This window comes from Ornithodoros turicata, chromosome 7 (genome assembly GCF_037126465.1).
Source record: "Ornithodoros turicata isolate Travis chromosome 7, ASM3712646v1, whole genome shotgun sequence".
Taxonomy (NCBI): domain Eukaryota; kingdom Metazoa; phylum Arthropoda; class Arachnida; order Ixodida; family Argasidae; genus Ornithodoros; species Ornithodoros turicata.
In genome coordinates this window covers 9,106,681-9,132,569 of record NC_088207.1, presented here as the reverse complement: position 1 = coordinate 9,132,569, position 25,889 = coordinate 9,106,681, and the positions used below count along the sequence as shown (strand labels likewise).

Below are 25,889 nucleotides of genomic sequence, written 5' to 3'. Positions count from 1 at the left end.
GGCAACACGAGGAGGGAGTTTCTTGGACGAACGACACACGGACAGACAGCACAAACACAGCGTCAAACATCAACTGACGTTTATTACAAAGATAACCCTACCGAAGCTGGCCCCCAAATCCTTGCGAAGGGTGGTGACCTCATTCTCTCTAGGGGTGACAGTCTTACTGCTCACATTGCTGTCTGTCTCTCCTTGCGTTCGCCCAGAATATGTTTCAGAACCAACCCGCTTGACTAGTCTGTCGTTGTTTCCGCGGCCGAATTGGTCATTGGCTCTCGACTGGCAACCGAGAGTTGCGTAGCTCAAATTCCGCCGATGTCTGACTTCTTCGATGACTGTCATAATTCAATTGTTTCAGAAAGGCGGGAAACTTATTCTCGTCGCGAATCTGTCTATGCCTACTTGGAGACAGGTGAAACAAGACAAGTAGTGCGCAGCACATTTTGTGGACGAATGGTACAAAGCAAATCCGGAGGTGCTCATTAGCCTTGGCCTGTCAACGAAGTATACCAGGCTGAAAGAAGGACGGGTCCCTTCTGTATTTTCATGGAAGCGACACATCTTTACCTCCACCTTCTGGGGGGGGGGGGGGTGAAGGAGAAGAAGAAATCTGAGTACGGCTCGGGACAAAAGTTTACGGAACACGGCGCTCGCGTGATACTTCGTCGGAACGGCCTCCTGCCATGTATCGGGAAGAGATCGAACAGTAAACGGGTGTCCGGCTACTCTATACATCCCTGAGAATATGTGTCTGCTCCCGTTTACCGCCTATGCTTTCACTCAAATGGAGAAATGAGACACCCCGGTATTCCGTAAACTTTTGTTCCAAGCTCTCTCTCCAACTCATCTCTCATCGGATATATCGCCTTCAGACTTCCACGAGATCTCCGAATCGAACACCTCGAGGCGTTGTTCGTAATTCACAGTGTTTATCCCGTTCACCAGGCAGCACCCCATGGAGCTCGAGGAATATTTGACGTCACGCGCACCTCAGATTCTCCCGCAATGCTTTGCGACAGCGTGCGCGCTCCATGGCCGATCGTCTCGGGCGGGCGGACACCACCGGGCTGGTATTTGTCAAAAATATGCCTATCCGTACACCGTACTCATAAAATACTAGTGGCACCGTAATTCCACGTAAGGTTTACACCTGGTTCGAACCCTTTCTTGGAATTGACACATTTCGCTTCCGTTGTCCTTTAAGTGCACCATATTTGCTGTAAGATCAATTTAGCATAGAAGGAAAAATTTGTATCTGATATCTCCTCATGATCTGTATTATATGAGTATCGCGTAGGCTTCAGACGGAATTGGTTGGGCGCTGGATAATGTAGAAGGTTGAACCGTGTATGTGTTTCCGTATGCAGTCTTGAGTAGCTTTCCTCCCTCGTTGTGCAATGACGAGCCTGATGTTGTCTTGTTCCTGCCATTGCCGATAGGTATCCAATGCAGGCAGATATTGGATGTTATGTCTTTTTTTTTTTTTTTTAATATCGCGTTAGCGCCAGGACGCAACCACTGATATTAGATAGGAACGAGTGGCGGACAGGGGTGTTGTACGTTTTGGATACAGCTGTTCCATGCGGTGTGATAATTTCCTGTAGATCAAAGCGAGGCAATATTGTAACGCTACTTGCCCATTGTGTAACACGAAGTGCGTCGAAGACTCCTTTGCAGTAGCCCGAAAACTGTCGAGTAATTGACTACATCGCCACTGCAGAGGGAGACCGAATGGTGTTCCTCCGGGGACACGGCTTGCGTGATAACCCCATGTCGAGTGTTACAGCATATTTACTATTTTATAATGCTCGCTGTTGTTTTAGTGAGACTTTAATCGTCACTGTAATACATAGATGACACTTTCTGATGTTCATAAATTAATGGATCAAGTGATCGACGAAACTGAACAATAGATCGCAGGAGACAAATAACGTCTGCCAGTGCTCAAAAGCGCGAGAATATTAAGTGCTGTGCCCGGTAAGGCATATTTTTTAAACTTTATTTCACCTTTTTTCTGGTGCACATCAGGTTCACAGCGTCAATGGAAGGAAGAAGCAAATATGTTTACCTGCAGAACATCACCCTGCACATTGCGATATGGCAGAGTGAGTGCAGCAGTTACCACTTCATAACGGAAGACGAGAAAAGTGCAATGTAACATGTAGACAGCAGATTGATCACGTGGCATGAACAATGTTTATCGTAGTATTGCAACTGATCTCGCCTCACGTCATATGTTTAACGTCCGAAATGTATATTGCCTGCACTTTTTCTTTTCCAATGACTATGATAAGATTTCACTTTCCTTACTCCTTTCTAGGTCCATTCGAACATTTGAGAAGAAACGAAAGCTTTAGGCATGAGCTGAAAATAATTCGAGCAAGTGTTCTCAATTTGGCGTAGTCTTCCGCCTTGCATCCAGAGGCTGGTTAACGTTAGGAGCCATGCATTCTTCGAAAAGCTTCCAGTATTCCGTGCCATCCACCCATTTGCCGTCACAGCCGTATCGTCCTGCCTTGTGCATGCGTGCGTAGTCGAAACAAGTGACCTGGCCGTCTCCGTCGCAGTCAGTTCCCCACTTGTTCATGTAGTTGACCACCGCTGTCTCGGAACACCGCACGTCCTTCAGGCACTTTTCGAAGTCTGCGTTAGAAGTAAATGTGTTATCAGCGGCCGTATCTACGACAGGTGTGAGGTGGCATGCTATCCTCCTGAGGTGAAGTGAAAACTAGGACAGAAATAGTGTAGGCGAACGATAAAGACGTCTGCGTGCAAATATGTTGGGCGTCGTGTAAAGAGAGAAGCAGAGATACCGCTTTTGCACGTGGGCAGGGGCGGGGATGCAGATCGGCAGCACTCTACGGAAACTATACGGTAAAGGAAGCTGTCAAATCAAATATCAACAGCGACTTCAAAGGAATCAGGTGATTGACTTATGTTTTCAGAAGCGTTATTCTAAGATCTTACGGTCAGCTAAAACTCCCCATTTAGTCCCAAGGCCATGAACCTGAACGTATGTGTGTCACCGTAGACGGTCACTAGTACGATTACTCTTCGTCTGGGTGGCGTTCAATGGACCTTTTCCGACAACGCGTATGCGCATGCCCAGCCCCTGTGTCCGTCATCTTTGAGCGGAAAACATCGCTATGAACCCACCTGCGGGCGACTGTCATGTTCATTGTGGGGAGATAATCGGTTTCAAGGTTACGAGGGCGTTTGAGGTCTGGTACCCAAGCAGCACAATGTACTGAAAGTCGAGTGCAATAGGGGTGGACGGGTAGGTGGAAGACCTTGAACGAACTGGTGAAACTAAAGAACATTGATAAGACACATACCGTCCACCCCTATTGCACTCGACTTTCGGTACATTGTGCTGCTTGGGTAATGAGTACAATGCGCTTTCACTCTTTCCGCATTCTTCTTCCAATCTTCTCTTGCTTATACTTTCCCGCGCAACGTGCCAGTCCGAAAAGTGTCACCATTATTGAGGGGAAAGACACGGGGTTCGACATTCCGTCGCCAGAGGTGACGCGAATATGGAAATGGACCATTCTGGCGGCGCAGAGAATGGGTTTGTGAATACTGTAGTGGGAGACGTAGTCCATGCAGCGCACACTATAACACATCTCGTTAACACACAGTCTATCGTGGTGCCGTTGCGTGTGGTCGGCACACACACCCATCACACATGCTCGACCATCCACACCACATTCCCCAATTCAAATTGAACGTCTCCTGTGCTGCTCGGCGCATACGCCGAGTTTCTGCGCTCCGACGTTTACGTCAGACTTCGGCCAGTGTGCGTATGGCGGCTCGGTTCGACAGTACGTTTAGGCGGGTAACGAAGTTATACGGAAGTATATTTCCAAGTTTCGTACGGTATAGTATTTATGCAGTGTCACGCGTATTTCGGCCTTCGGCAGCAACGGTCCCGAGTCCTGAAGACGTCGACACGGACACGTCTCCTGCCCCTACTGCAACTGTTCAACCTCCACAGTCCAGACTGTTTCTATATCCGGCGTCTCTTTCAAAGTTGGAGCGGAATTGTCTCCAGCAGAGCTCTCGACCATCCGGACATTTCTAACCGAACATCTTTCTTCGTTTGCCAACCAGTACCGATGTTGGATCGTGTCGCATCCAGACACATGCTATCTCTACGGTAGATGTGACACCAATTGCGCAGCGGCTTAGACGGCTCTCACCAGCTCAACGAGATCTTGTCACCCTTTCCCGGAGGCGGTTTGCATTTTGGGCGGCACGTAGCTTACTTTCGTTTGCTTTAGCGAACGCGTTCGCATCTCCCGCAGCAAGGCGGCAAATCTGCGAGCTCTGTACTTGCACGAATGCTATAGGACGACATTGACATTACATGAAACGCGCTGTGCAGATACTAGAGTGTTTGAGCAGGTTTGAGAGTTTGAGCTGCACAAAAACGGTATGATAAAAGAACGGGTGAGATAGGTTTGCGTTGTGTTTGTACGTTCCTGTCCCAGAGCAATTACATTCCAACAATACATGAAGTTCCACCAAAGATCCGCAACATGCAGTTAGCCCCTTCTAAGGAATCAGGTGTTTGTCTTATCGTGTTCTAGGAATCGCTATCGTATAGACCTCTTAATCTGTTAATTCCACGCTCGCCGAAACCGAGGCGCCCAATAAGGAAACAATCGAAGGGGAGATAAAAATCTCCCCCAGTTTGTAAAATCTACCCAAGCAGCACAATGTACTGAAAGTCCAGTGCAATAGGGGTGGACGGGTAGGTGGAAGACCTTGAACAGACTCTTGAAACTAAGGAACATTGATAACACATACCGTCCACCCCTATTGCACTCGACTTTTAGTACATTGTGCTGCATGGGTACCCAAACAACGAAGATTAGCCGAGTCAGGCCAACAAACATGGACGGCACAAACACGCAAGCTTCGAACGCCCAGAAATGAAAGAGTCATGTAACGCAAGGAAAAGGTGGTAACGCAGGAATCCTACCGCTATACCACGACAGCAGACTCTCCTTGCGCTAGAGCGCCTCAAGTGCAAGGGGGACTGAGAACCAATCACGCTATTCCCATTCTCTCTTACATATCGGCCTCGTGTCTGATTCAGTGAGAAATATGTAGGATATAATGGGAATGGCGTGATTGGTTGACCTTCCCCCTTGTACTTGAGGCACTCTAGATCAAGGGAAGTGTGCTGTCGTGGCGTAGCGGTATACCGCCAGATATGCTATAGCATATCTGGCCGAAAATCAGAAGCCCCAGGTTTGATTCCTGATGTGAGCACGTTTCCCTTAATTTGCTTCACTCGTGAAATATCTCCATTGCGAGAGGGATAGGTACCCTCTCCACCGACGCTACGCTTCACCGAGGCCAAAAATTGCGTTAAAGAAACGCTATCGCACTTTAAAAAAAGTCGGCTACGCAGTCATCATGAGCAGAGAGCTTTGTTGGGAATAGTGATGCATATAATATTATAGTGAAGCGACGAAGTCGTTGGACGGACTAACACAAACATCGTCGTGCTTTAACCTTTTTACTGACAAATTAAAACACAATACACCGAACCCCGTTTAAAACTTCCCAGGATAACCAGATAGCGAAACCAGGAACCTGCATTATTAGGGCCTGGTTTCACCAACGCTGGTTAACTTTGAACAGAGATCAAGGATTGCTAAAACTTCAAGTTCACACGCAATTGCTTTTTACAAACGTTAGTTGGTGGCGTGATGAATGTTTCAGTGCAAACAACTCCCTTATAGTGGAGCAGGGTTCAGCTTGGTTCAAATGTTAATCGGCGTTTTTGAAACCGGGCCCCAGCTTGTTTATCCGTCAAGGCTGCCGACGCGGTACTAATGCCATTATCTTGGAACCTGTTTCATCTGCAAGGCTAGATGTCAGTAAAAAGGGACAGTGTTTGTGTTTGTCCGTCGAACGTCGTCTTCGTCGCTTCAGTCTGAGTAATAACCAACTAGGAAACTTTTGGGCTGATGGATGACTGCTGCTTGACAGATTGGGAGACTATTCCCCACCACGCGTCGCTCCGAGCCGTTTCACCGCAACTTACTCGCAAATTTAAAATATTTTAAATATTTTAGCGTTCCCTGTCGCATATGTCACTTTTTGTGTTCGCAAGAAACAAACTGTTAAACTATGCTGTGAGCATAAATTTTCTGTCTTCTGCTTTACAGTGACTTTGAAATGAACCTACTTCTTTGGTTTATTTATCGGCACGTTCTGCACTGGAATTCAAGTCAAAACCAAAACCCATATCGAAAAAAAAAAAAAAAACGGGGGGGGGGGGGGTCAACGTCTTTTCTAGGCAAGGTAGTTTTTCTGCCCTAAGTGGTTGGACACCGTAGGATGCCCACAGAAGTCGCTTTCCCCCGTACAGCGGGTTTACTTTCTGAGCTCATTCGTCTTTTTCTTTTCTGGTTTCTACATACAGGGTGTTTCAAAAAACGTGTCATTCGGACTTTATAAAAAAAACGGGGCGACGGAAAATTACGGGGTAAACGGCACTTGTGTGGCAACTGAATAACCCATCTTGCAAAAATATTTTCATTTGATTTTAATTAAAATAAATTGAATTTCTTTAATTGAACACCAAAACTTCCCAAGTCAACCTAACGTTTTTTTTTTTACAGAATTTGAGAGCCCGTAGCGAACTTAGTCAGATCCACCAAGAAATCCGCTCGATATTGCAAATGGAACTGCCCCCAAAAATACCCGAAATTGAGGCTTCAAAGTTTCGGGTATTCAACGGCGCACCAAATCAGTCGCAAAGATGCGCAGAGAGCAGCACATACTCCTGTCCCCATGGAAGATAGAAGGTCGAAAAAAAAACAGGGCGGGAAAAAAGAGGCGGAATCATTTTTGTTTGCCGCTTATCAACGTATGGTAGAATGTCACCCGCCTTGTTATCGGCGCGTCTTGTGCTGCACGCCGGTCCGGCCATAAACTGTTCTAGCTTCATGGGGGCAGGAGCATGTCCTGCCCTCCGCGCATCTTTGCGACTGATTTGGTGCGCTGTTGAATACCCGAAACTCTGAAGCCTCAACTTCGGGACTTTTTTTGGGCAGTTCCCTTTGCAATATCGAGCGGATTTCTTGGTGGATCTGACTAAGTTCGCTACAGGCTCTCTAATTCTGTAAAAAAAACGGGAGGTTGACTTGGGAAATTTTGAAGTTCAATTAAAGAAATTCAATTTCTTTTAATTAAAAACAAATGAAAATATTTGTGCAAGATGGCAAATTCAGTTTCCACACAAGTGCCCTTTACCCCGTATTTTTTTGTCGCACCGTTTTTTTATGAATTCCGAATGACACGTTTTTTGAAACACCCTGTATATACACGGTGTCCACGCTAAGTGTGAACAGATTTAAAAAAATATATATATAACACTTTTTCCAAGATGAAATCAATTGCAATATAGCATATGCTGAAGGGCACTCCCTAGCAAGGCATTAGCAAAGTCCAAAGGCAATGTCTTATTTCATGAATTAACTGTTTAATTATAAAAGCTACAAAGTTGTCCCAATGAGAACATCTGTTCCTTTCGGTCACCTGATATCGTAGCCGTTTTCAGAAGAAAAATCCGTTCGATAGATCGACCGCAAAAAATTCGTGAAGGAACGCCCTTTTTTTCTTTATTTTGTTCATTGCGCTTCTTAGAAGACGCGTATTTCCTTCATCCCCAACGGGAGAGGGGGAGAGCAACCGCCAGGGTCAAGAGGCAGTTGACAGAGACAAACCGTTTCCGGTGCCAATATATATGTGTGAATTGCAGTAGTTGGTCACATGTTTCCAGTGTGCTACAATGAGAACAAAGTGGTGCTTTTTTATAACACCGGCCTTTCCTTTTTTTTCAGTAATTTATATGAGCAACGCTGGAGCCAATTTACTTGGGTGCGGGTGCCAAATATGCCAGCTGTCGCTTTATTGCGTACCGTGCTGCCCAGACTTACCCTCCTGTGCCGCCTTAGGGAAGTTAATTAAGACATTGCCTTTGGACTTTGCTAATACCCTGCTAGGGAGTGCCCTTTAGCATATGCTATATTGCAATTGATTTTATCTTGGAAAAAGTGTTATATATATTTTTAAAAAAATCTGTTCACACTTAGCGTGGACACCCTGTGTATGCGGAAGAATAAAAGTTCAGAAGGCGACGAAGTAAATACGTTTATGAAGGAATGAAAGGCAAACAACGAAGGGGTAGGGGAAGTAAAAAAAGGGGGTGATCTATTACAATTTAAACTTGAGAAAGGTATCTAGGGGTATGATCAAAGTTGCGGCGAAAGCTCCGCCTTCGTCAGGACCCGTCCCGACTAACGCGAAGCTTCCGTCGCAACGTTGCCTTTTGCATAAAATTTATAATTATCAACACTCGGAAAACGAAACTGGACACCGGATTGTTTCGAGCCATAAGTGAGCACTGGACTACTAGGTGCAGGAATCAGAAAAAGGAGTACGGAAAACTTACGATCAAAGTTCCCTGGCTTCCCGGCGTCGGCCCAATAGGCGTAAGAGATCTGGTAGGGGCCACAGAAGTAAGCATTTGGGCCAGCATTATGACACGCGGTCTTCAGGTCGCATTTCGTGCTTGCCTGCGTGTGATATGAAAAGAGATTGAGTGAGAAGCACAGTATAGCTGCCTTGCACTTTCTTGTTATCAGTCACAGCTTCTGCTGTCTCAATAAGGAGTACGCGAAAGGAAATCTGATCACAGGTAGTGTTTTTACACATACTATGCGACCAGTCTTCATGTGGCCATTCCGATGGACGGCATCTGGTGTACCTGCAGCACACGCCTCTAAAGAGGAACTGGTTGCACGTACACCATTCTCTCCACACGTTTTTCTTATCTTTGAGTGACATAGTCTGTATACCAGGACTGCCGTAGCACAATATTATGAACAATTTACGATTAGACTAAGAAAGTGCACATGACCACTGAGCAGGACTCCTGCCTGGTAGAAAACACCGTAATGTGGTCACGATTATCGTTATCGGTGGTCACAATTATTAATTCTAGCTAGAGTCACTTAGGTTTTGCTTTACTTTTACCAATCCGGCACAGTTGAAGTATGGCCAATGAAGAAGTGTGTTCGATCATATATGAGGATCCTAAGTGTACTAAAATTGTGGCCCATCTTCCGCGAGGGACGTTCAATACGGGGTGCCGTGTGATGAGCTCTCATCGCACGTTAAAGAACCCTCAGGTGGGCAAAAGCAATCCACAGACCGACCGCTGTGGCGTCGCTCATCACCTCAGTTGTCTCACGACGTAAACACCCAATTATTAAATTTTAAAATTGTGACCCAAGTGTGGCAGTAATAGACCGCGAACACAGCTCGAGCCGGACAGGCAGGGGATATTCATATAAATAACAGATATCTGTTTCGGGAGATCAAACATCACAGTTTATAAAGCCATACGTCGTACATAAGGCATATGCTCGTCGAAGACGTGTTTTCACGTATTTCTATGTTCCTGTACTATATCGCAATGGAGCAGTCTGTCTAGGGATGCTATCGACGATTTTTTTTTACTTCCGTGTTAGCGCCGCGAAGCAACTGTGGTCATGAGCGGCGTCCAGATGTGGAAGGGCGGAGAGAGGACAGTAAGAGATACTGCGGGACAGGGGATTAGGGGATTCTGTGCGGACTTCAGGGGGAACTGTGCCGACATTCGTCTAGAAAGTCTTCGCAAAACCCAGGGAAAACCTCAGACAGCACAGCTTGTGGTAGGATTCGAACCCACCAGCTCTCAGTCTCCAGCACGACCTTGGTTACCATCAACGAGCAGGACGCCCTTACTCGCTCGGCAATGCCATCTGGTGTGATGTTGCCGAATCGAACGATAGCTTCTTTTATTCTAAGTAGTGGCTCGAGCAGTTTGCGTCCTCTTATCGGTGTAGCAGCATAACATTTCCCCCTTCAATTGTATTGTAATCCTCCCCACCGTAACGTCTTTGGCGCTGTAGGTATCCTAATAACAAATGAAAATAAATACGTGATAAAAAGTGCATTTACACCTGCTGATAGCGGCAAGCGAGCCTAGTTAAAATAAACTCGATATACGATATCAGCTAAACAACGACTACTCAGATATTAAATGAGACGAACGCTCAGGTATACAACATTATGGCGCCTAGGTTCAAAATATTTTTTTAGAAAATAACGTTCTTGGTGTTGCACTTGCATATTGAGATCCCATATAGACCAAAGTACGTTTTGGTTTGGTTTGGTTTTAAGAAGAAAAAAAATTGAGATTTTGGCTTCAGTAATGTGAGGCCCGCAACTCCACATCACTTGCAAAGTACGTGTTCTTTCCACATTGCTTCATTGCTCTGCATCCAAGAGGACGTGACCACTTACGTAGCAGATGCAGTCAAGACATTGCCTGGTGATGTCGTCCACGTTCTGTGCCCACGCACCTATTCAAGAATAGAGAGGACAAACTCAAATAAGCAGAATAGTACACTCAGCACTCCAACAGATTGCAATTGTCCAGAACCCAAATTGTTCCCCCATGTGTTGGATTACCTACCGTGCAGAACAGAGAAAATATGTGCACGCAATCAATCGTACCGCTTGGGACAAAAGTTTACGGAACACGACGTTGGCGTATTTCTATACATCGAAGCGGCCCCGTCATACCTGCCAGGAATAGCTTGAATAAGAAACAGGTGACCAGCTGTTCTCTCCATCTATTAGTATGTGTGTCTGCTCCCGTTTGCTGCTAGGGTGCTGCTCAAGTAGAGAAACGTCACATCCCGCTGTTCCGTAAACTTTTGTCCCAAGCTGTACGAACGACAGTCTGTGTCAGGACATGAGAGATAGAACGGGATATTTTCCCGTCGGCCCAGACAGGCGCACAAACATATGAAGCACGTCAAGTTGTGGCGTTATTTCAAAAATCTTTCCGTGCAGATGCACGAGAATGATAACTGTTGTGGAAATGACGAGAACAAAGGACGGAAGTCGGGAGGGAAACGAGGAATGAGATCATTCAGTGTTACACGACAGAGATGGTCGGTGCTCTTCGTTCGAATGATATAACATTTACTAACATATGTCTAGGTAGCATGTCTACCCATTTATGCCAAATTTATTTTCCACGTGCATCAGTTATGTAGTCATGCAAGCAAAATTCGAGTCATGATGTATTGCTCCTATTTTCGTATATTTCGTAAACTGTGGCTATAATGGTGCATCAGTAACCATCATATCAACAGGAACCTGGAGCCGAATAGCACTGCATCATGTTATGTGTTTACTTCCTGGCAACATATTTAAATATCTCTGTACGAACGGTTGCGTCAGAGGGTATATTCGGTTAAGGGAGTTTCATTGGTCGAGAATTTATTGCAACTTCTTTCCAGAGCCTCGTAGCCTGCGCCCTGCTGTAGCGTGCTAAAGTGCCATATCAACCTATCAACGTTAAAAGGGCAGAAGTCGAATAATACAATACCCGTTAAACGTATAATTTTGCGCTATTGCGGAAGAAATACAGGATAATCAATAATGTAATCAATTTGAGACGTGATGTCAGGGAAACGATAACGTCATCCAAAGGACGCTTTCGTGCGATTACCTCGAATAATTTGTCCTCCAGTAATCCACGAAAATTCTCACATTCCCTTTCACAAAACAAATGTAGAAGCACTCTCGATGAACGGTGTGCACAATACTGATAAGGGAATGATAGTCTCCCATTTTAACTTGCATTTTCAGTCTGTCTTTTCTAAAGCTGTACCTGCTGTCTATAATTGCATTCAGTGTACGGTTCAAGGTCAAATGTATTTTGAGGGTATTTTGTACTCATTACTTGGACGAGATGTTCGAAAATCTCCAGGACCGAGATGAGATACCAAGTTCATTCTTACGCAAATATGCGGAATGGGTGGCGAAATATTTGTAAATTATTTTTAGTACATCGAATAGAAATATCTTGTCTTCCTCCAGACTGGCTTACAGCAAAGGTTATTCGAATACTGTACATATGAACAGTCTGTACTGTCATGATGTATTGCTCATATTTTCGTTTCAAGCTTCCGAAGCTGCTGAAAAAGAATCGCGATTGCGTATTATAAATTTGCAGCCAATTCACTGCGGTGACGTCGCTCTTGTTCGGCGATGTAATCAAGCTACCGAATGTAAAAAAGAAAAAAAAAAGAAATCCTTTCATTATATCGTACTTAGAGACAGTGTCAGTACCACGCATGCCACTCTCATGGTTAAGTCACCGTCAACTGTAATTTCAAAACTATTGCTATAGTGACACAAATATTTGTTTCAATATTTTCCACATTTGGATCAGAAATTCAGAATGGATCTCCTTATTCTAAATCTTAACTGGAACTAATTATTTGAGGAAACAATACTATTAACCGTGCCAACAGAGTTTTTATCTATTTACTTACACTGCGGGGACAAATGCTTTGGCCCAGTGTTTCCCAAACTGTGGATCGCGAGACCCAGGGCGTCGTGACACATTCAGTGGGAGTTGGGGGGGGGGGGGGGGAGAAGCGGCTGAGGAACTTGAAAAGAGGGACAACGAACGATGTCCTTAGACCATGCTCTGAAAACTATTCAGAGTCACAAAGAAGCTCGTTGTAGCGGACCACCGAGTGTAAAAGAACAAGCTCACTCCAATGAATAGCAACAGCCATCCGTGCTGCCACGCATTTTTTTTTTCCTCCTTTTGGTTTGTGGGTTGGTAGCCCGGCTGATCCACTCTGACTGCATTAGCTGCCAACTTCATGTTCATCGTCAGTGTTGAGTATTGCCGTTTTGCACTGAAATCGAATAGTTTGTGGCATCTCGAAAAGCCTGGGCGGGGGAGGGAGGGGGAGGGGATCCGACGCGATATGTTTATGATGGGTCGCAGTGTTTGGGAACCACTGCTTCGGCCAAAGAAGGCGAGGCAGTTGTATTCCGCGAGTGAAGTCTATTGCTTTAGTGGTGGCTCAGTCTTTCCATGTGCCTTGGTTCAGCCTTTTCAAATCGTCAACCGTTTTTCAGTTAAGTCGTCCAATTTTTGAACTGTGGTATCATTCCGGCGAGGGTAAAGCTGAGGACGTCCGGATGTGACAACACGTCCGGTCAACGTCGTATTGCAGGACAAGAATCTGGATTTCGTAACCACAGACCAGTTTTGTGGGTACACATGCTAACAGCCCTCGCGCTCTATGTCACTACAAATAACGAAAGAAGGTCATTTACTGGGTATCCCATATCTACTCCTTTGGACGTCACCTGACTGTAACATGTCTTACGTAATCAAAAGAAAGATTTCTTATGAGCAGATACTTCATAATGTAAGAGCACGTTTCGATTCAGCGTCAGTGTTCTTTGAGATTGCACGTTTCGGGAACTGACGCAACGGGCATGGCGTGGAATACTTTAGTGACAGTCTCTTTCTAAATGAACGGATTAGCCTTCGCGCGCATTATTTATCACAAGCAGCAAACGGTGCCTGCGGGAGTTGTTCGTGGCGCGACATTTTTCCTTTGCCCTATCTAATGTGATCTTAGTGTCACATCCAGCTACAGCATGTGTAGAAAGCTTGCACCGGCGCACCGCTTCAAACTCTCTGCAGTTGCGTATTCAACACAGAATTTAATCGCCCTTGAATGGAAAGCTGTTTTATTCGTAGTTTCATATTTTCTGCCGTTGCAACGCATATTTCCTTCCGAGGTGGAGGTTCGAAGCTGATAACTGTGGCGAGGGTCAACATATTCATAGGGAACATTTGCTGGGCGACAAGTAGTTGTGTAATAGCACGCAGAACCTCTCAATATTTAAAGATTGTGAGGAAGAAGGTTGGCGGTCGTATTGCCAACTGTAGGATGGGACAAGCGAAAGCTTGCCCACATCACACTTAAAAAATAGTACTGCCCTCGCCCTAAAAACGAAGAGCAGGAGCAACTTGGTCACTACGAATCAACTAGCCCAAGTACTAACTTTCTAACTAGCTTAGCCCAAGCTCAAACAACTCATGAAAAATATCAATTCTACTTTTTTAAAGCAGGTAAATCCTGAGCCCTCCAACCGTGGGATGCTTTATTGCCCCTTGCACTTTGCGCGATACGGTCCAACGAAAATAACGTATTAAAACTATAACTTAAATGCGAACTATCTTTACGAAGCCATGGAGGCTTCAGGGGAGAATCATTTGGAATCACTCCTCGGTTAACGTGATACTAAAAAGCACAGAAGACCCTGTTTTGTCGTATTTGACATGCGAAGAGGTGAGCACGAATTACGATTGACGGTATCTGCGCATGTATTATCTGCGATTACAGCCGCGATAGTTGGAATACGTATATCCTCACCCTGGTGGTATTCAACCTGGTGGTATATTAACCCTGGTGGGATTCGACCAAAGGTTCAGACACATGTGTCACACCGATCCATTCAGCAGTCGTCGCTTGAGGCATTTCGAAATGACCGGTTACGAACATCCTGGGAACACATTTTTAAAGAGAAGGATTCGGAGAGAGCGTATGAAAGCTTCCGTGATGAGTTTCGCAAACTATACGATAAGCATTTTCCGGATAAAGTTTGCAGGGTTTCCGCAAAAATTCGTAAACCTTGGGTAACAAAGGAATCACACACGTAACATGAAAAACGGTTAGGAGCAACTAATATTTATTCGAACAAGAACTTTCGTGCAAGAGACTGCACTTCTTCAGGTTACACAACTAAGACTTAGTTGTGTAACCTGAAGAAGTGCAGTCTCTTGCACGAAAGTTCTTGTTCGAATAAATATTAGTTGCTCCTAACCGTTTTTCATGTTACGTGTGTGATCCCTCTTCGCGGGCTCCTTGACAGTGTTTTATTTTTTCCCCCTTTTCGACGTAACAAAGGAACTGAGACAAATGTTAAAGATTAGAAATAAGCTTTATAGAAAGTTCATAAAAAATACGTCGCCCGAAGATCTAATTAGTTTTAAAAAATACCGAAACTATGTAAACTCGAAGTACGTAGCGCAAAAAAGCTATACTACAGTTCAGTTTTCGAGAATGCTTCTGCTAAGCCAAATATTGCATGGAAGAGTTTTAAATCTCGGGAAAACAGCCCTGTCGAGGAGTTGGCCGTAGGTGGAACGGTTCTAACTGGTGCACGGTTAGCTGGAGAGTTTAACATTTTTTTTGCATCCCTGTCAAACTTACACAGTTCCACAGGTACAAGTTCACATTATCCTGGCATACACTCCTTTCCACGCCAAGACCACGGTTTCTTTCTGTTTCCAACAGATTCAAAGGAGGTCATTTCAATTTTTAAAAACCTCAAGAATAGTAGTAGTTGTGATAAAGACGGGTTTCAGATCCACCTAATTAAATTCGTTCTCGATATAATTGCTCCTGATTAGCTTTTATTTTTAAAGAAATAATTTATTCCGGCGTGTTTCCGAAGCACATGCAAATTGCAAAAGTGGGGACCCTAATGTTCTCAGTAACTATAGGCCCATATCAATCCTACAAGTATTTTCAAAGGGTTTAGAGAAATTAATCCGTAGCCGTCTTTTATCATTTTTAACAAAGAATTCCATGCTTTCCGATTCTCAGTTTGGATTTAGAAAGCAACACTCGGCAGAACTAGCTCTTCTGTCCCAGAAAGAATATATCCTTTCCGGGTTCGAAGAAAAACTCATTACTCTCGGTCTGTTCATCGATTTCACCAAGGCTTTCGGTTTACTGAATCACAGTGTTCTCTTCTTAAAGCTTGAGCACTACGGTATCCACGGTGTTCCATTAAATTTAATACGCACTTATCTTCAGCATCGCAAACAATTTGTTGATATTCACGGGCAGTGTTCGGCAATACACCACATCACAACCGGTGTACCACAAGGGAGCATTCTTGGGCCACTGCTTTTCATTATCTATGTGAATGACATGTTTGCCTTATCGAACCACATTAAGATAGTAGCTTATGCTGATGACACCGACCTAGTCCGGCAAGGAAAGTGTCTCACAGATTTAACAACAAATATGAACAACTTCTTATCAATCTTCTACACGTGGTCTACAAAAATTATTTGATAATTAACTCCTTTAAAACCAAGGCTGTTGTTTTCCACCCACTGCATAAGGCTATTTCCTGCTCCGAATCTATTGTTATCGGTACAAGCACGATATCTTTTGTCAAGGAGGTGAAGCCACTGGGCGTCTGGTTCACTGATACGATGTCGTGGGATAAATCCGTCGGTTACATCACTAACAAAATATCGCGCGTGATCGGCATTTTAGGTTGACACAGAAACGTCCTTCCAACTAAGGCAAAAGTTATGACCTATAACGCACTGGTTTACCCTCACCTTACATACTGTCACCTAGTTTGGGGAACGACAACGCAAACAAATCTTGAAATGTTACTTTTGTGTCAGAAGAAGGTACTTCGTCACATAGCAAACGTTCCCTTTTTACATCCAACAGGATCCCTCTTCGCGAAATTTAGCATAATCAGAATTATGGATCTCTATAAGTACCGTATGTCCATTACATATGTAACTTCAGTAAGGCAAAATAATCACATCTTTCTAGCCCTGGTCAATTTAACCATGAGATTAACCCCTTATTCACTACGCTACAATGAGCCCTACTTCACACCGTGTGCACGAACTAATTATGGCTCACAGTTGGTTTCATATAATCTTCCACGACATATCAATTCCCATATACAAAACAACATTAACATCAGCTGTCTTTCAATTCGCTCTATAAAGGCCATGTATCTTCACTAGGATAGTCATATCATTTCGTGTGTTCTCATAGCTTTTTTTGTTTTATGCATCTCAATGCATTGTGTTCATTACCATTGTCTCACTCCGTAATTCGTCTGGTTTGCTATTTGTCATTGCTTTGTTGTATCTGTCGAGCGTACAAAGGGGGGTCAGACCTCGTCAAGCTGCAGTTTTTGCAGCTTTTTGTCTGTATCCCCTCACCAAGTGTCATTGGTGAAATAAATTATTATTATTATAATATATCCGCATATTCGCTATCATATTAAAAAAAAATCAGCATAACGAAACTTGTATAAAAGCTCGTCTGGCTGTGCCCTTTCTTGATGAATTCAAGTATGGCAACAAAACAACAATAACTTAACGTCTTGTGATTATGATTGGAGGTTTTCATCGCTCCATTACTGGTGGTGATGTGGTGAATTGCCTCTGTGTCGCCTCACAGAGAAGACCCAAGTCCCTCGCTCTCCAAAAAGGTCAGAAGTGTTTTGAGGACATACGGCAACCAAAACTGTCTCTGGTTTCTGTGGCATTGAAGAGATATAGATAGCTGTAGAAAAAGAGAAAAAAAAATAGAAAGAAAAGGAAACGTAGGTCGCGCCGGTGTGATCTGAAGAGAGTTCATGCTACTGCTACGTATATTGTGCAGATAATGTGCTGAATTTTAATTATAAGTTTTAAACAGTATTATTCCTGAAAATATAAAGCTGCAACGAGTCTGTTACGTACATTATTCCAAATTTATTTAGAGGAAACGTAGAGGTAACTAAATTTACTATGACATGTCCAGACACTATTGAGAATAAGCCACAAAAGGGACCGTTTGGTACATGACTATGACGAGCTGAGCGAGGTTGGCGGTCGGGCAGAAGATACCGTGGTCAGGATTACGTGCCGTACGGGTGTGGTGCACTCGGTCCCTCTCTCCTGTGGAAGAGCTTACATAGATGAGACGGGCCGTTGTATAAACGACTCTCTCCGGGAGCATAAGTAGCGAGCCTTGCGCAGGATTCTCAGCTGGCTGTGCATAACGGTGATTGTTAGCGTTCGCCTTTGTGTGGTTCGACGAAGATTTTGTGCAACTCAGCGGATCGCCATCACAGACAGGTCGTGGAGTCTTATCAGATAAGTTAGCTAACAGATGTGCCAGCAGAAACAAAAAAATATTTATCGACAAGGGTGTGCAGTTTGGCCGAAGGATGTGTTATCAACGGGGTGCGGGGGGGGGGGGGTGCGTTGTTTGATCGCGGGGTGCTTTTTTGTTTGTCAGCAGCAATAGACCTTGGTTGGAAGTTCGACGTCCACCTGTCTCTTGTCCGCCGTGTACCTTCGTCGCTGAGCTCGTCATATTAAGCTCACTCAGTGGCTGCCTGCCTCTGAATTGAATATCAGTTATCCCGTTTCGCAAACTCTCCAATCTTTTTTACTTAAAACAATTTTGGACCGTGAATTTGGAAAAGATTTTATTTATATCGGGAAATGAGAATGCCACGCGGATCCGCTGATATAACCGCACACCCCTCGTCACGCGCCCATGCTTAGGATTTTTGTCGTATTCCCCCGCTTAGGATATCTTAGCATGGAGTTTTTCCACTTGGTGGTGATGGCTGACACTCCAATCACGGTAAACCAGCTGCAATTGAAATGTTCCTATAGTGAAAATAATTTTCATTTAGCGGCGATCGATATAATTCTCTGGCGCTAAACCCAAGGTCAAGGCAAGTATATACATCACCGCTTGGTTCAAGCAACAAACCGCTCATGACATTACCTCCATTACCTCTCTTCTTGCCCCCCCCCCCTCCCCCCCGCTTATGAGCTATATGGCTGAAAGTATTGAGGAAAAGCTACAAATGCCAAAAGCGTTAAAAAAACCCAGTGCTGTGTAAGACAGTTAAAACGACAACAATAAAAGACGCAACACCATCGCTGAACTTCAACCCAAGGTGAGACCTTCTGTAATCGACCTGTATTTACGTTAACAGACCTATTGTTGACATATATAGAGGTATATAGATGTATAAATACAGGTGGATTAAAGACGGTTTCACCTTGCATTGAAGTTCAGTGCCTGCGTCGCGTCCTTTTACTGTTGTCGTTTTAACTGTTTTACCCAGTACTGGTTCTTTTAACGCTTTTAGTTATGTACCAACCACAACAAATTCTCACTGTTACAAATGCTGTTTGCCTGTCAACGTCTCCTGGCTGGCAACCTACAATCATCTTTACGCCAACATTACAATATACCAATCTTTACAACAAACTTCGAAAATCACGCTTGCGCTACGACGCACCCAAGAAACTTATTTTATATGTTTCTCTGCTGCAAAAGAGTAAGTTATCTAGTAAAGTGAATGTTTGTTTGTTTTGGTTTTTTAGGGCACAAGGGCAACCAAAGTGAATGTAGTGTTGTCAAGAAACATTGGAAAAATCGTAACAACCGTCTCGCATCTGTGCGCAACAAAACGTTTTATTCGTGGCATGGTTAATGATTTAAAGTAAAGGCTACCTCTGCGGAGACAAGACACAGCAGATTCCCATTTTTTTCTTCCTCCTTCCTTCCTTCTATCTCACAACTTCTTCCTCTATCACACCGAGCAGGTCGATCGATTGTTATATTTGAGATTTACCGGTGCAATGATAACAAAGGTCAAGTAAGACCGGCTAGACAGGATTTTAGGAGGTATCTTCTCAACGGCCAGCGTAATAAGTTTGAGACGTGACATTTTTACACAATTGCATAACTATTAAGCTAATTTTTGATGCATATCAACATTGAGCTCCTAAAATGCGTCAATATGAGTATTTCAAGCTCGAATTTTCGCGCTCTGTAAATATTAATATTCACTATACCATCAGACACAACTTATTAGCTAAGCGAAATGAAGGCGGGATGAAAAAGGCTTCCCAAAAGTCCGTTAGTCAGCTGGTGCGCTGCGGCAAAACACTAAGTAATTAATATTAATAATAATTGGGTGTTTACGTCGCGAGACAACTGAGAAGTAATTAATATGTATTAGAGATAGAGCGGAGTGGGGTAATAAAAATACGTAATTGCACCTGCACGGCACCCGCGGGCGTACGACCGGCAATGTCACTGGTGCAACCCGCACTCGCAGATCCCGACGCGTACACGCAGACGTACCCGCGGCCCAATGCGTAAGCATGTTTCAGTTATGCCGCACGACCGTCAGTAGCACGAAATGATTTATTGATGCTTGGGACACTGTCCGTTAGCGAGCCACTCTCCTGGCTCGCCAGACGCTGTGGCGACTGCTGACATGGTTGCCAGCTTACTAACGCGAAGCGTACCAGTCGTTGGTGCCGAAAGGTACCCAAAATTAGCCCAATGTGACAAACATAGACAAAGAGCAAGCATAGAACGCGGTGCCAGTAAATGACGAAGCTGTCATCATCCCACGCACCACGGAAGGTCTGGATATGGGGGAAAGCGAATAACGTCTTGGAAAGTACTTTGGGCCAAATGTTCGCAATGAATCGGGTCGCGCACCAAAACCGACGGGCTGGCTTTGCGCCGGCGGGTATTGCGGGTATACCAGCACGCATCTTTAGTATTTTCAACTAAATGATCACCTACGTATTCTTCGGCTGCGAAATTAGTATTTGTATTTATTTACCATTGCAAACAGACTCATATAAAAGGTTACAACTAAGGCAATTAAGTACATAATTATATTCGTTCCTTTTTTCCACAACAGTTGTCTCATGAAACTTATATATTTGTCCTATTTACTTATTGCGCGGTCAAACAGAAAACAATACTGAGAGAGTTGATCCTGTTAAGCGTAAGTTGCAAACCACGTGCAGCGCAAACAAAGCATGCTGAACTAGTACAGGAATATATTCCTATTCAAATATGAAAAGTGAACGTTGTTCGCTCACGCAAGTGGCGGGCGAAGCAGGATGCACAAAACTGTGAAATATGCTATCTAACCTGAAGAGAAGAGGACGAGTATGGATGCTAGGATGGCACGGCCGTACATCGTGAGAAGCTGCTGCTCCGATGGAGTCCAAGGCAATACTGTTCCCACTCCCGTGCGAGCGGGGTTTTCCCCAGACGACCTTCACCTAGTAAAACAAGAAACGACGCTGTATGGCAAGATTCCTCTTCCTGACGCGATTATCCGGATCCACCGGTGCTGCGGTGACGTGATAGGACCGCAAGGTCGTCCTCGTAAACCCACAGGCCGGACGCAGAAGCGGGTGTCTCGGACAAAAGGGCGACAGCGCGTTTAGTCTGGCCGTTCGGCGTTGCTTCCGCATGGCCCAAGATATCTCGCTCGTGAATTTGCATCTTATTTTGCTTTTGAACGACGCGTTCCGTCAGGCTACACGTGTGCTCAGGGCGCCAGAAGTCACTCGCCATGGGAACGCATTGGTACATCATCAAGTTTATGTGTGGAGAGAGAGAGGGGGGGACAAAAGGTAATCGGGGGGGGGGGGGGGGGGCGACACGACGCAGAGTGCAAAATAACAAAAGGTAGCGAGCTCCCATGTTTACCATTCTGTTGATTAGGCACTGGCCAGTGATGGGCAGTACTTGAAGTAACAAGTACCCAAGTAGTACTTTAAGTACATTTCTGTGTACGTGTACTTTACTTTAAGTACTTTTTTCCGGGTACTTTCCCATCAAGTACTCAATTACCCAAACTTGGACTCCAGAGAAAAAAAAATCACAAAAGAGTATCAAAAATGCACCCTACTAAATGCGCTAAAATGAGAACAAGAAAACGAAAACACACAGATAGCGCTATTTGTGTGTTTTCTTCTTCTTGCCGTCATTTGAGCGCTTTTAGTGGGATGCAGTACCAAGAGTCCCAGTCTTACGTTTTACCAAAAATGATTTTTGAGCTGTTAAAGAACATATTTATTGAAGCAAATTTATTGTTGAGGGGCTTGAAATGTTGAAAAGTATCAACGCTTCTATGATTATGTAAAATGAATGGAATGCAAAGACACGCACACATTATGACACTGCAACTGGCAGCACAATGACATGGCAATCGTCATTTCAGTTCTCCCAATGCAGGGTTCTATGCTTTTTTTATGTTGTTTCCTTCATTAGCAATTAATAATCATGTTATAGCACAATGTGTGATTGCATTACACGATGAACACGCGGAAAAACACACATGCTTTCATTTTTACATTTTACGTCTTTTTTAATTGGTCACATGGATTACATTGCTGCAGATCACAGTCGTATAAAAATGATGGTTACATTGTGCTTCATCCTTTTTTACTTTCTTCATAGCCTTTTTTTAAAGGTGTTGTACTTCAAAAAACAGCTTTGAATGCTCAGAAATATGTAATCTCCGTTGGCTTGTACTTTTTTCCTTTGAAATTTTTTAGCCCAGTTATAGCAGAAGAGTAGTACCGGAACACCAGACTAGGGGGCGGGTGGTCTTGGGTCAGTCACGGTATAATACATAATCACAGCACAGCTAACTCATTACCTCTCTACATGTAACTGCAAATTATGTCAACTGATTAAGTTCATATTCACGGGTTAGCACTTCACCTGGGACATTATGGCTTTAGAGCATTTGTCAAGAATGCTCGATAAAGTTTTGCCAAAAAAGCAAAACACAGATACTGAACAGTGAAATGCAAAGTCATGCAAATTAAATTCGCAATGTACTTGATGAATACTTGAAGTACCTTGCCTAGTACTTTGTACTTTACTTGAAGTACATTTGGAATTGGGTACTTTGTGCTGTACTTGGAGTACTAATGACGCCACGTACTTGCTACTTTAGTTTAAGTACAATTTTGAGGTACTTTGCCCATCACAGCCACTGGCTAATCTTCCTAAGTTTGAATAGATATGATGATGTTAGGGTTGACTTGTGTTTCATTTCGGTCAAAGTCTTATTGCGGTCAATGTCTCATTCCGAAAAATAATCCTTTTTAATCCCCGAGCGTCTTATTACGTTAAAAACTCTATAAACATTTCCCAATAAGACGAAATCCCATAACGAAATGCCCGATGTCCCCAGAGGCCCACTGAGTTTGGCCCCCTGCCCAGGGCTGACGCCCTTGTATCTGCACACGTTTAGTCCCGGGTATATAGATAGGATCATGATAAGACGTCTGTGAACTTGTCTCAAGCGCTAAGAGGTACTGATGGTTTTCTGAATTCTGAGTAGCAGTCATCGCACCTGATAAAGAACGGACTGAGTGAGGAACCTTGTCAAATTAAACTATATTGATGCTTCTAACCGTTCTGTTTATATTTCGTGGCTATTCATTCCTTTGTTGTGTCATAGCCTAAAAACAATTTGCTCTGCATGCTCAGGGTCGCAGCGTACCCTCGCTTTATGTAACGCTCCCTCCGCAAACACAAGTTTTGCGCCTGAGTTCAAAGTTCGCTCCCATCGCATGTCATACCGATCCGCAATTTGCTTCCATGAGCTGGCACACAACCACCCCTTTTTTGTTCACAGTGGCTATGGCATGCTTTTCAAACGTAGCTCACTAGCAATCAAGCGCTAAAGTTTTTCTCACTTCCCATTTCTTCCTGCTACATTCTTATCATGCAGTGAAGTACACATCCAAACGAATTAATAAATTTACGAAATACCACCGAGGGTAAAAAAAAAAAAAGTAAGTCGGCTGTGGTGGTGGTGGTGGGGGGATATGTTTATCAAAGATAAAGAAAGGGGGAAAGGTCAGACAGGCCAAGGCCGACTTGCTGTTCCCAAAAGAGAAAAAAAGAAAATAAAAGAAAGAAAGAGAAAAAGAGAAAAGAGAAGCAGAAAAGGAAAAGAGAAAGTGGCAGGGGACGATGGGGTGGCTCAAGGCTCAAAGGCTGTGGTGTTAATGTGATAAAACAGTGCACCCGCTAGGGGAATCGCTGACGGATCGCGAACCCGCGCGTTCTCTACGTCAGCCCGTCCAAACGGCGAGAACTATCCCGGGAGGGGGCAACGGACATCTCGGTGCAGGACAATTCGGTGCAGGACATCTCGGTGCGGACATCTCGGTGCAGGGGCATTTCGGTGCAAGACATCTCGGTGCACGGACATCTCGGTGCACGGACATTTCGGTGCACGGACATTTCGGTGCGCGGACACTTCGGTGCGCGGACACTTCGGTGCGCGGACACTTCGGTGCGCGGACACTTCGGTGCGCGGACACTTCGGTGCACGGACATCTCGGTGCACGGACATCTCGGTGCACGGACATCTCGGTGCACGGACATTTCGGTGCACGGGCAACAGGGAAGAAAAAGACGAAAAGGGTGTCGGGGCTGTGTCATAGCGGTGAAAGTGATGATTTGCGTGGTATCTCTAGCAAATAATTATTAGTGCACCGGCAAACATACATTGCAAGCATAAAGACAATTATGCAGCAAGTTTTGCACATTCGTAAAATGTGCAAACGCGGATTCGATATTATGACGTCTAAAAGTACTAAAACAAAGACGAAGGACGACTCACACAGGTACCGTTACCTGTGTATCTCGTCCTTCGTCTTGGTTTTAGAGCTTTTATCCGTCATATCTTAAAAACAGGCCCAACTTGATGTTTTACGTCGATATCCTTCTTCATTTGAATATAGAGGGTGTCTTTAAAAAGTGTATTTAAACCGTGTCTTTAAAAACGACAAGATGCTCTGCAGTCTGCATGAACAAAAGAGAGAGAGAGAGAGAGAGACGTTGGAGCGCTCTCTGGTACTTTTCGTGTCTTGCGCGTTTTCTTTTCTTTTTTCTTTTTTTTTTCTTGTACCAAAAGTAAAAGTCTACGTGAGGCGCACGTCGCTGGGAAACAATTGGGATACCCGATTAATTAATAAAGTGCGATTAAAACGTTACTGGAGGTTAGGACACGCGGCTGGAAATAACACCCAGCAAATTTCATCGCGAAGGGCGCCTCGTTTGTTTTTGTTTTTTAACCCTTGGTGAGTGGTGCTCGATTCCCCCAATTTAAACTCCCCCGTCCCGATTCCTCCGCCCCGATGCACCCGTCGTATTTCCCCCGCCTTAGTGCAGTGACCCGCAAAGGTCACAAAAGAAGAATGTCTTGGAAGTCTAAACACTTTTTCATCTCTTATTTTTAAATCGCGAGGCTAAAGCGTATCATGTCTATATGCCGCAAAAATGCAGAATTTTGTTGTGGAACTCAATGACTGCGTTAGTGCTTGTTTTGATATGAACGCCGCTATTGGGATAGGGTTGCCACATCGCGGCGGTGAAACACTCCACGTCATCGTCATCATTTACGTTGTTGTTGCAACCTCTTAATTTGCACTTCGTCCCTAAAGCGCACAATTAAAAAGATACATACGAGTCGAAGATCTATGGACTCGTAATTGCGTATAACGGGATCCGGAAAAAATGTGTCTGCAAAAAGTGTCCCCGGAAGGAAAGTCTCCGGGAAGGATGACCCCGGAGAAAATGTCCCCATAAGGAGGGCTACGGGTTAACGGTATGAAAAAATGTCCTCGGACCCCAATATAACTAAGTACTGACTACTAAGTACTGACCGCCGGTAATGAGATGAAGTACCTTTTAGGATTGTGTGACCTTTGTTTTTAATTAATTAATTTATTATTTACAAACCCAAAAGACCACGAAGGCCATTACATGAGTGAAAAAGAGAAGCAATACAACACAATGTCAATGCTTATCTGACATTATTAATCCTTTTTCATTAATTTGGTAAGATTCTTCAATTTTTTGCGAATGCGATGGAAATCCGCTGTTGGGTCTGCACTAAACATGTGGCGCTGTAATGACGTGAAACGACGACTAAACATGCGACGCATGCACCGAAATGTCCGTGCACCGAGATGTCCGCGCACCGAGATATCCGTGCACCGAAATATCCGCGCACCCAAATGTCCGCGCACCGAGATGTCCGTGCACCGAGATGTCCGTGCACCGAATTGTCCCACACCGAATTGTCCTGCACCGAGATGTCCTAGACCCCCCGGGAGGGGCTCGTGTGGGGACGCGGTTCGAGCGCACTGCATTATCACTTTAACAGCAAAGCCAAGTTTTTAATTTTCGATGACTCGCACAAAGCAATGCGCCCCTGAAAAATGGTAAAAGAAAGACAAGAGAAAACTTGCTCTGACGTTGTTGTTATTATTCCCTACGTAGTGTTTAACACGACGA

The 25,889-nt window shown here is 44.4% G+C and overlaps 1 protein-coding gene across 1 annotated transcript; it reads right to left on the bottom strand.

The window, feature by feature from the left end:
* Positions 1-1,982: 1,982 nt before the first annotated feature.
* LOC135399505 (invertebrate-type lysozyme 2-like) lies at positions 1,983-20,834 on the bottom strand. The gene is made up of 4 exons (XM_064631258.1): positions 20,703-20,834; positions 10,375-10,433; positions 8,477-8,600; positions 1,983-2,643 (listed from the first exon to the last, which is right to left on the bottom strand). The coding sequence occupies exons 1-4, from the start codon at positions 20,749-20,751 to the stop codon at positions 2,390-2,392; spliced, it is 486 nt and encodes a 161-aa protein (XP_064487328.1). The 5' UTR covers positions 20,752-20,834; the 3' UTR covers positions 1,983-2,389.
* Positions 20,835-25,889: the final 5,055 nt, after the last annotated feature.